This window comes from Chenopodium quinoa, unplaced genomic scaffold, assembly GCF_001683475.1.
Source record: "Chenopodium quinoa cultivar QQ74 unplaced genomic scaffold, ASM168347v1, whole genome shotgun sequence".
Classification (NCBI taxonomy): domain Eukaryota; kingdom Viridiplantae; phylum Streptophyta; class Magnoliopsida; order Caryophyllales; family Amaranthaceae; genus Chenopodium; species Chenopodium quinoa.
Window position 1 is genome coordinate 809,861 of NW_018745003.1, and position 12,302 is coordinate 822,162.

The 12,302-nt window shown below is 34.2% G+C and overlaps 1 protein-coding gene across 1 annotated transcript; it reads right to left on the reverse strand.

Annotated features, from left to right (window-relative positions):
* Window positions 1-1,558: 1,558 nt before the first annotated feature.
* LOC110707730 (protein phosphatase 2C and cyclic nucleotide-binding/kinase domain-containing protein-like) lies at window positions 1,559-10,790 on the reverse strand. Its single transcript, XM_021885770.1, has 16 exons — window positions 10,415-10,790; window positions 10,119-10,160; window positions 8,520-9,828; window positions 7,304-7,435; window positions 6,975-7,202; window positions 6,741-6,866; window positions 6,055-6,200; window positions 5,201-5,432; window positions 4,805-5,121; window positions 4,610-4,697; window positions 4,406-4,472; window positions 3,582-3,859; window positions 3,356-3,421; window positions 3,115-3,236; window positions 2,457-2,613; window positions 1,559-2,360 (listed from the first exon to the last, which is right to left on the reverse strand). Exons 3-16 carry the CDS (start codon window positions 9,546-9,548, stop codon window positions 2,115-2,117), a joined length of 3,234 nt encoding a protein of 1,077 aa, XP_021741462.1. The 5' UTR covers window positions 9,549-9,828; window positions 10,119-10,160; window positions 10,415-10,790; the 3' UTR covers window positions 1,559-2,114.
* Between the last annotated feature and the right edge of the window lie 1,512 nt (window positions 10,791-12,302).

The following is a 12,302-nucleotide window of genomic DNA, read 5'->3' on the forward strand; positions in this document are numbered from 1 at the left end:
CCGATTTTTCTTTCTACATAATTGCATAAGTATTTAAGATTTATCATATATATTCATAGTTAGAATTAATTTTCGGATCGTCCAGAATTACGACCTTTTAACTCTCTTAATTCCATTACATATTTTCTTAGGATAGCACAATTTGAACGACTATTTTTCCACAAATTTGTAAGTCTATCATGATATCAGAGCCTCCATACTTAAAATGCTAGCAAAAATAAAAATAAAAATATAGTTAAAAGTAAAAATCAAAACTCCTCAAAACCTTAGAATAAGTTATTGTAATTGAAGTGTTAACCAAACATGGTGGATACGAATATACGATTAATGGAATCAATTTCAGGTGCGTCGCTTTACCCCTATCGGAAAACGACTCTTCCTACCATTTTGTTTTTTAAAAAAATAAAAAAATAATAGAGAACAACAGACGAAGTAGTTTGATACTCTCATAGTTTGATACTCCCAAAAAGCATAGGGTGGCCATGAGGTCTAGCAAAATGAGAACAACAACAAATTTTTAAAACATAAATCCTAAAATACAGCATCAATGTGTTCCTCAACATATGCTGTATATTTGCATTACGAAGTCATGAAAAAAATATTACGGAGTACTGTATTTCATCCGTTCATACTACTTGCAACAATAAAACTTCACATAATTTGTACAAAGTATGTTAATTTTGACCAAAAATTAAACTGAAATACACAAAAAAACAGTGAAATACTTGTATGTTACTCGTATTAGATTAGTATTGTCGTTTAAATTTCAAACATTATTTTTTTATATATATATTTTCTCATGAATTCATAATTGCATATATATAGTCACATTTATGCATTGACTAGTGTTTTCAACCACAGCAAGTATTTTAAAACGAAGTGAATCAAAAAAAAGTATTTTAAAACGAAGTGAATATAACAAAAAAAGGGAACATGGACCATGCAATTGGAAACCTAAAATTGGACCACAAATAAAGGATCATCTCCTGCTGATTTTCGTCACATATATCAACTGCTTCAATAGTTGTTCAGTCATCATTTTCTTAGTTTTTGCAAACTATCTGCAACTGCTCCTCACACTTGTCTAACGGCACATCATCATGAATTATGTTGTATTGTTGTATAATCAATTCAATCTATACATTTTCTAATAATAAGACAATAGGGTCGATTTCATAATGTTTAAAAAAGTATATAACAGACTACTAATTTTGAATATATTTAATGTATATGGCCTCTTATTTTAGGCTTTGGTAAGCTTAAAGGTAAGCGCGATAAGATGCTTACATTATAGGTTATCATAATAGTCAAAGACGGTGGCTTGTGCATCAATCTCATCTACTAGACTGAATAAAGATCGTATTTTCCTGTTTTATAAACTTATTCTCATGAAAATTTTACGAGTTTTCAAATGCCTCAAGGACTTGTTGTTTCTTCGTTAAAGGAAAAAAACAGCTCTATGACCAATAAGATCAGGTAAGTTCAAATAAGCATAATCAAATACAAATCACGGCTACAAATTAAAAGAATGCAAATATAGGGCTAAAAGAGTGTTTGCTCCAAGAACACAAAGATGATGAAATTTATCATGGTGCGGCAGTCTAAATCAAGCAGCAGGAAAGGCACAATTTGGTAGAAACATATACATAATTACACATCCCTTCAATTTCAATGGATTGTCAACACAACAATAAATCCGAGTAAATCTAACCATTTTTTTTTTGGAAGGGATCCGAGTAAATTTACCTCCTTTTTTTAAGGGATCGGAGTAAATCTACCTACATCCACCATTAAATTACGGTGGGAGGCTAAATTCACCTCTAAAGGAATTCATGAGAAAGTGAAAACTCATTCCTTTACAAACTATACTTATTTACAGGCATCTAGCTCTGCTTAAATGGTATTCAAGGCAACTAAGGTAACCCAAAAAAAGAGGATGATTTCGGCACTATCATTCCTCTTGTACAGAACAAAAAAGGAAGGGGGAAAGAAATGATAAGATTTTGGACCTTAGTCAGTGGAATCAGTGCAGCTTTCCCCCTAGCTATTTTACTATACGATCATCATCCAAACGACAATATAGAGGGAAGTTCACACCTTGAGTAGAGTATTGGTTACCAATCTTCAAGCCACTCCGGTGTGTTGAGTTCTTCAAAATTCCGACGGGGAGAAGACAGTGGCGGGGAAGTATCACCAACGTAGCTCTCTAAATGGTGACTTATGCGAGAAACAATTTCATGAGGGACGGGGACAGTACGATTTACTAGCCCTTCCCAATCAACTCCTTCAAACCATTGATGATTTTTGACAGAATCAGATCCATTGTTTCCAAGTCTCTTAGTTTCATCAACTTCAAGTAACTGAATAATCAATCATAAGAGTTGTTCAGATAAATGGAAATAAAATTGAACCAACGTAGCTCAAGGGATCAATTAAGAGAGTATAATATGAAGGACCTTGGTTATAAGATCAATGGCTTCAGAACTGCAAGACTGAGAGAAATTAAAATGCCCTTTTGCAATCCTTGCAACTGTATCAAGCTCATTCTCTCTCCATGATCCAAAAGGCATTTCCCCTTGCAGCATAAAATAGATCAAAACTCCCAAACCCCACCTGCAGAAAAACTGTGTATTAAAAGCATATTATAGAGATAGGAAACAAAAGTTCTTCATTCAGCAATCAGCATAATATTGAAAGAAAATAGCGTATACATGTTCCAATAAAAGTAATACACAATAGCTTCGAAATATTCAAGTCGTAATGTTATGGCCAAAAGTGAGTAGAATGAGTACACAAAATTATAATTTATTATCAAAAGGTTCATAATTGGTCAGGAAAATACATATCCCTGCAATTTCCTAGAGAAGTTTTACGGCCAACCCTCTATAAAAGAAGAGGAGATACATATAGCTTCAGTTAAAATATAGATGAGGATTGAGAAAAAGGAGAAATTCTTATTCACTTCTAAATAAGGGAAAAGGAAAATGCTTCTGTATCTTCATCTTAGGAAGTGAATTAGTATTAAAATGTTATACTACAGAACTTTCAAAGTCCGGATCTGCAGAACCAAATGCTTAAAAAATAGAGAAAAGGTGTTCATCATATCAATAATACCAGTCAGCTGGGAAACCATGGCCTTTTCCCAGTACTATCTCCGGAGATAGAGAATCTGCCATTCCACAGATTGTGTTTGTCCTTTCGCCAGATAGCTGCTTCCCAAATCTGAAATCTACAAACTACAAACACAAATTATTTATCATACTATCCTCTAAGCTATCTTCATGAGAAACAAACACACACTGTTGTTGAAACTAAAGTACTAAACCATAAAATTTAGGATTTTTATGCAACTGACCTGTAGGCGTCCAGCTTGATCACACATCAGTACTTCAGGAGAAACTCCTCTGAATAGGATACCCTTCTGTAAAAGCATGTGAATACAGAGAAAATTCAACAACTGAATCCCAAAGTTCCTCAAGAGAAACAAGACAAGAGTAACTTCATGAATTACGCAAAATGTATAGAGAAAAAAAATCTACAAAAAGAAAAGAAAAAAAAAACACAAGAAATAGCTAATGGACCTTGTGGAGCTCTTCCAATGCTATTACAACAGAGGCAGCACAGAACCGTGCGGATGATTCATCAAGTGGTTTATTTAAAATTGAAGCCAAAGGACAAGCCAAGCATGTATCCAGTAGTATTCCAACATGTGTTTCATCAGCACAGGTGCCTATAATTTGTGGTACGCATACTGAATCACTTAAACTTTTCATCAGGTTCTTCTCCTTTAATACCTGATCTTCCTTTCCAAGCCTTTTAACCTTCTGCTTCAAAAACCTTTTCAAGCTAAGGAAATTTTCTGCACACAAAACCAACATAGGTTTGCGTAAGAATGTATATATTATTAATCATTCTACAATTCTATTTTCTAAACACCACCACCAATCTTCAATTATCTACTTTTAGTACAATAAAGTAAAATGCTCATGTAGAAACTACGTAGCAAGGGAATGACAACAAATAGACAAATATCACAAAGAACACCATTGGGATGGCAAATTCCAGTAAATGAGCAAAAACTTGTGAAAAAATTGGCTATGTAGATACAAGTAACCCAGGTTATAAAACATTTTTTAACTTTTGCAGATAATTGTAGCATAATAGTATATAAAAGTTATAAAGATGGCCGCGATGTAAATTACAGAGTGAGGGAACAGCCTAAAGGTAAAGGTCGGTAATCAAAACAAAAGTTCCCCCCAAAGCATTTAGAAAACTCACAAACAAGAAGTTACGGAAACTGAAACAGACTTTCACGTGATATTCAAGCAAGATAATCACCACAAACAATCCAGGAAATGAAGAGCTTAAGAACAAGGCCCAGAAGTCAATTAAAAGCTTCTCCCACCTGAATCTTTCAGATGTACAAGTCCAATCTCACTGCAGTCAGTTGAATACAAGCACCTTCTCCATTCCTACAAGACCAAAGACATAAGTTACTCCGGGACATGTTTCATTCAAGAGATGAAACACCCATATTTAGAACAGACTTAAGTGATTTTTTTTTGAGATATTAAGCACCCAAGCCTGGAATAAATCTAATGATCCTCACCAAATCAGAGAGTTGAACTCTATTTGGGACCAATGGTCGAGCATTTCTTTCATATTCCTCACCTAAGACCACAGGAATCTCCTTTGACCTGAATCATATCAAACAACCTTGATTAAAAATTGTTGGCTGCACAGTTATCATTAAAACAGGAACTCCTATAATTAGTGCACCTAGTACACAATGTAGCAAACATACTTTTGATCACCCAGTGAAATTTTTGTCAGCGGACCAGCAACTAAATCGAACTGATCTTTTGTTAAAACAGAACAGACGACATCGCCAACAGCACATACTGCTAATTGACTAATTTGCTCATCAAAAAGTGCCCACTCCCCAAAATAACTTCCCTCGGATTTCTCTACCAACATTCTTCTGTTACCGTGTTTCAACTCACTTTGGATTGAACAATCACACTTCAGGCTGCAGACATTCGGACTTAACAGAACGTCGACATCAAATTCTATCCTTACTCTTCCCTTCTGAATTATGTACAATGCAGATACACAATCATGCTGCAAGGATGTGTGAGAACAAGAACGTAAGACAACTTACTAACCTAACAAAAATGAAATTTTCCAACAGAAGTTATACCTGTTCAACTATTGACTGCCCATCAGAAAAAGAAACTTCTGACAGAGAACTTGCAATCTGACTAAGCTGTAGGATTGTTAATCTTGAAAGAAGATCCACTGATCGTAAAAGTTTCAAAGATGACAGATTTGTAAACTCTGACATGAGAATTCCTCTAAAATCTTCTCTTTTCAGAGTCCACAGAGTTCCACTAGTCACACAACGCACAGAGGCCTGTAGTGGTTTATTATTCCTGAAGAACAGAAGAAACAATAAGTGGTTTTGCCGGACTGTTTAATGTCAGCATGTCACCAAATTAGTCAAAAAAATGACAGAAAATAGAACTATCGTCCAGACATTTCTTTCAACAGTGAACAGCAACACAAAGAAGACAAGCTCAAGCTAATTTTAGCTTCTCCTGTAAGTATAACAAGGAATAAAACCACATCACCATGCTTGTTTACAATTTATGCATTATGCATATCAGCATATGATTTGCAAAGAAAAGCGAGGGCATTGGCGAAGAGTTTCCTTATAAAACTATCATTTCACATTCCATCTTGGCGACATTTGGATGGTAGCACCTTAAGTTTCTATCAGGCTATCATTGTCCTACTTACTAAACCAAACAGAAACACTAGGTTTTTCCTTTCTCTTCTCTTTCCTTTTCTTCTTTTGCAATCATCTTAGAATGTTGTAAGCCATCCAGTCAAGGAAACCAACAAACAGCTAATGATCCACATACTCTACATCTAACTTCTCCCACCGAAGAAAGCTGCACTACTCACTGATGAACATCAATAATTTTATCCAACTAGGTAACGAGTTACATTGGCATGGCACAATGTATTCAAGGGAAAGAAAGAAAGTCTCACATTAACGCCAGCTCCCCGAAGCATGATAACTTTTCAGCTGTGTAGCGCTGCAAAACCCGTGGTACCTCACCGTGTTTCTCCTCCTGTGTTGCGAAAACTTCAAACTCTCCACTTCCAACGACAAAAAAGCAATCACCTTCACCACCCTGCAAAATAAAGATATGCCTCAAGCATGCATCACATTTTTAGGTCACAGTCCCTCTTTAATTCAAAAATGCCAAATTCAGGAAGTTAAAATATTTTGCATGTCTTCTACTATTCACCCATCTCTGTTAAATTTGTTGTCCTTAAAATGCTGTATCATTTACTGTTAGAACCTTCAGAAGTATTTTGGGCATCTAAAAAGATATTAAGGATTGAGGACAGTAAACCTTTTTCCCAACGGTAAGATTCACATCTATCCCTCTCTCAAGTTTGGTTTTACACACCCTACCCCACCCCCTTCTCCCTCAGTCCCTCCCAACACAAGGAATTGATCCAGGGTTGAGCCCATAATCAGGTGAGCTTCTCACTATCTGAGCTATCCAGACTCCTTGCGGAGTAGAATATGTAGAGATCTAACACAGACCAATTACTACTATATTCCACTAGCAGATTGTACTAAAATATCTATATGCAACAGCTTATTAACCAATCATATAGATCAAAAATTTCTCTGACTATCTATAAGAAAATATGTAGCTTACCTGCTGGACAACAATTTCCCCAGCCTGAACCTCAACTCTTTGCATGCAATCCAGCAAGACCTGGCACTGTGAATCAGTAAGCTTTCTGAAGAGGAAATGATCATGTAATGCCCGCTCAATATGTGCCTGTAACATTGACACAAAAATATTACCAGATTTTACCACTGAAAAGAAGAAGAATCCAGAAAATACAAGAAAAGCTTCATTTATCAGCGCAATTCTTTACAAAAATACCTCTTCTTCCCAAGTCTTCCTGTGGGATGGAGACGAAGGCACCCAAACATTTCCATTCTCCAAGGAACTTTCAATGGCACGAAGACGAGCTCGAGATACATCATGCCTTACACGTTGATTCCTAGAATTCCAGCTCACGGTTGCAGGGGACTCTGATCCAGTTAACTCCAACACTTGAGGAGCAGAGGGATTCATAGTGGAACCAGGACTTGCAGTGCCCCCAAAAACCTAGAGACATTGTAACAAACAGCAGAATAAGCAAGGACCTTCCATAGTTAATCGCACAAAAAATAAATCCATCAACATGCTGGTTTCCAGAGTAATCTTACATCATTAAGCCCATTAACATGCACTACTATTATAGTTATATCATCGGTACGAGTTTCAAATTGCAACCAAAGCCGGTATGATTCAGCAACAATAGCGGCACAAGCATCACGAGGGTCTTTATGCAGGGCGACCTGTAAAGCAAAAGATCAAATCCAGCGATGGATAAATAAACTTTAGAATATACTCCTTGAATCAGACCTAACCTACAACACATTGCTTTATGCAATAGACAAGCAGAAAAGATGTCTCCAGAGCAAAGATCATAAATAAACATGATATTGAAATTTCAAAGAAATGATACATAGATGACAGTCAGAAGACAATACCGTGATACATATGAGGAGAGAGGTTATTGTACTGATGGACAAGCCACTAAATCCATGAAATGAGATAGGCTGGACACATCATTTGACTTGTGAGGCTTGTTCTCTCAATTACTCTGTGCAAAATTTAACTAAAAAAACTCTCCATAATATTCAACCCTCCTTATTTTTTCTCGCTGGTCTTTCCTGATTCTCTTACCCCCTCTATCTCCTCTAACTAACCAACTTCCTTATTCTTCAAGCTATTGCTAACATAAAAATAATAATACAATGCCTACTGTACCCCCTCCTCGATAGACCAGTTCAATCCAGTCTATTGGAAAAAGGCCAAAGTTTCCAAGCCGTTTACACGTATTGATCTCTTATAAGAAAATAAGTAAAGGATCATCAAATATAACTCCAAGTTCTGGCAGATTACACATGAAAAATAGTGATCTGCTGGCTTATACTTCCTCAATTACTTTTTAATTGCAACATCTGGAGTTTCGTGCTTAACAATAGATAACTTTAAACATAAATATCTTTAATTATCTTTTAAGAAGTAAAAAAATAAAAAGGCAGATAATAGTATGTATTGAGATGAGTCTAACAAGAGCATGAAAATATTTTGCTTATGTAAAATAGTAGTGTAAAAGTCCATATGGTGCAAGTATTAAAGAACAGAGGAAGTACTTTTCATGATTCATAATAAAAATGCCAACACTACAATTTAAATTTATATCAAAACCTGCCAAGTAGAAAGCAACTTACTAAAGATCTCATTTGACATTAGCTAAAACAGAATTCCTTTTTTAAAATAAAACTGCCAAGTTAACCATCATAAAATGGTACTTAGTAAAATTCTTCCATGACACAAAACATAACCGTAATAAAATGGAGAAAAATCACTCACCATATCAACCACAGTTTGACTTGAAAGAAACTCGAAGACTCCATCACTAGCAAGGACAAAAAAGGGATAATCTGGTGAAAGCTCCATGACAACTATCTCCGGGTTGGCAACCACTCCAATTGTTTCAGCAATTGAATCACCAAGACTTCTAGTGAAAGCAGTACCAGGATACATTCCATTCTGCACCCATAACCTAGGAGGATCACCATCATCATCCTCTTCAGTGCCCCAAGACTGTACATCTGGATTCTTCAACCCTTCAATCTGATCAAGAGTAAGAACTCTTGCTCCACTAAGCTTAACTCGCTCAAGCTCATCATTACGGAATGGAGTTTGATCAATCGAAAGGTCAACAGCCACTAAATCCTTTCCTCTCCTCTGAGCTACAACAGCTCTTGAATCACCTGCATTGGCCACATATATAGTCCTACCCCTAACCAATACTGTAATAGCAGTGGTACCACTCATGCTATCATCTATACTATCAGCATGCAACTGCGAATTAGTTGTTAAGAAAGCAGCATGACATGCTTCAACAGGATCAACGTGGAATCGGCTACTCCTCAACAGATTTTCACACAGCTTGCGCTTTACAAACTGCGAGCATTCAGCCCCAAATTCTCCATGCCCATCAAACACACCAAAAAAATGATCATTCGGGTCTGTACCAAACGGTGTATGTATGCAGAAGCTATCCTGGTTAGCCTTATCAAGAGCATCAGGATAATAACCCCTCTGAGATAAAAATGAGTACCTCAACTCATAATTTTCAGACGGAACCTTGACCATCTTTCCTCCATCAGGCGGTAAAAACTGAGCAGATACTCTAGAAAGCCTCTTAATACCAGCTTCAGTATCCCTACTAAAGCTCAATTGGTTCAATTCCTGAATTTGATCATCCTCCCCTTCTGAATGAGCAGGAGAATACACTCCAATCTCTGAACCCCTCACATTTTCTACCTGCTTAATTCGCGCTTCCCTAGGAATACAAACCTGGCCTATACAAGATCTTGAATAAACACACCCCATCACTCAAAAACTAAAATTGAAGCAACCCCAAATGCTGAAATTCCCAACACATTCATCAACTTCAACATCAGAGAACTTTGGTAAACACAATTATGCAATTTAACCTAACCAAAAACCCTCCACTAAACCCACAATTTCTTACAAAACCCTCCTCCTCAAGTTGGCAATATGATCCGTCAAATTGCCAAATCAACGTCTGTACACTACACGGCAGTCAGATTTTCATGTCGTGTCGGTTTTTGACAGCTCTACTTAGAAACAATATGTGATCTTATCCAAACTGTCCAAAGCAAAATCAAACATCAACCCCATAACTAAAACTTGCTTGAAAGATTAATCAGTAACTACCCAAAATTCAAAACAGCTAAAATCAATGTTACTCAACATCACCAAATATAAATAATTAAACAAAAATACTCAATTTTATATGATATCCGATCAACAAGCGTGACATCTTATCTATAAACAATTGAGAACAAAATAAAAAGACCCACATTCAGTAAGTACAGCAGAGAAAAGCAGAAAAACAGTTAAACAAAGTTGTAATTAAAAATAAATAATTGGACTTACCACAATAATTCCTTCTTCTTTTAATGAAATTGATTACTTGATCTGACACCCAGAATAAAGAAATGTAATCAGATTACTATTATTATTACTACATACTTTAAGAAGGAAACAAATTTAATAAAAGGGTAGTCAAAAAAAATGAAAAAAAACAAAGAATTTTGCAGGAATTTTGTCACATTAAAAGTTGTGAAATTTACAAAACTGAAAAATGGGGGAAATTGGATTTTGTTTAATTTTCAGAATTTAATAAAAATTGGAAAAAAAGAGAGGAGGACGTGTCGAAGTAGGGATCATACCATGTAATGTGAGAGATTGGGATGAGAGAGAAAGTGAAGAAGAAGAAGAAAAAAATGAGTGAAAGAGAAGAGAGAGAAAGTGGGAAAATTATGGTACGGAAAAAAGTTGTAACATTGCATGTGTGAGAATGGTCTGTAGATTGAGTGGACTTTGGACTACACTTCAACATATCTTACTAATCTAATCTTTTGCTGGATTTTTTTTTTTTTTTTTTTTTTTTTTTTTTTGCATATTCTAGGGATTTTCCTTTACTATAATGTTTATCTAGTTCTAAATTCGACCACTTCGGTTGTGTTTTTGATTCTCCGTACTACTGCGTATTTTATTTTGACATTCGACACTATTTATTCGTCGTTTGTTTGAAATCTGTTTATGAGAGAAAAACAGTCAAAACATAACAAATAAAAAGGAAAGAAGAGATTAAGCAATCTATTATATATATAAATAAAGTAAGTATTTTTGGAGATCATTTGGCGTGCCACATAAGCAAACGTATGTTTTCGACCAATTAAAAATTAAATTTCTATTTTATTTTGGAATTAAAAAATTAATTTGCCACCTAAACAAAAGTGACGAATGAGATCTAAGAATTTTGTCACGTAAGTAAAAACAACGAATATTGATTTATTAGGATTTAATTTATTTAAAAAATAAAAATTATCTTTTAAAATAATTGTGTTTATGATAAGAAATAAAATTATTCCTTAATTATAATTAAATTAAATTTTGTGATATTTACCATTATAAATTGACGCATCATATGACACCAACAAAATTTCGTATCAATACAAAACCAAACCAAGCAAATTTGTGTCATTAATTTTGTGTCAGTTTTATTAGGTCATCAATGGCCGGGTAATTCTTAGCCTAATTTTTAAAACCCATGTTTAAATGTATATTTGTGATTATTGCTTAAATTGTGTTTATTTGGGATACTTAATGATTATATGTTTATGTTTTGTTTACTGAATTTTGTTTTTACATGCAGATCTAATTTAATCAGAGAATTATATTCAAGCAAAAATCTTTGGAATATCAAAGTACGAGTTTCTCGCCTGATGATTCTATTGGATGAGGAGGTATTACACCTTTATAAATTATTTACATTTATTAAATCTTTTAATGAACCTTTAATTTTATGATTAAAAACAAATTTTTTGTGATTTAGGTAGCTTAATTAAGTCATCAAATTAACTTAATTTTTTATTTTTAATTACAAGGTGATTACGTTCATGCCTCAATTAAAGTCAACTTTGTTCTACAATTTTGTTCAAAATTGATTGAAGGAAAATTTACTCCATTAGATACTTTTCAGTCGTTACAAATAAGAAGCAATATCGCACGCATTGTCAGCGAAAACAAAATAATGATTCAATTTTCCAAAATGCTATTGTTTGGGCAATTGGGGACGATGAAAAAATTCCAATGCGTAGATTTAATTTTGTATAATAGATTTAATTTTGTATAATTACAATTTTTAGATTAATTTCACAACAATTATTCACTTTCTGGTAAATATTTTAATTTATTTTATAAGACTATAAAGATTACTTTTATATAAATTTTATTTTTGCTGATATGTTCTATTTATCCACTTTTTTTAGATGGAAGAGATATCGGTGAGAACAAAGTTGGTGATCCTATCGAAAAAAAATTTTAATACAAATTTTTTTACATCGAAATATTACATCTAATAACTATTACTTTATATGTTCAAAAATATTATGAGTATGATCTAATTACAAAAAAATATTTTTATAAGATTTTATGTATAAAAAACCGTGGGATATTAGGATTTAAATTATTAAAAAAAGAAAAATTATCTTGTGAAATTAATGGTTTTATCTAAATACCCGATTAATAAGATGTTTTTTTCATAAACAAAAT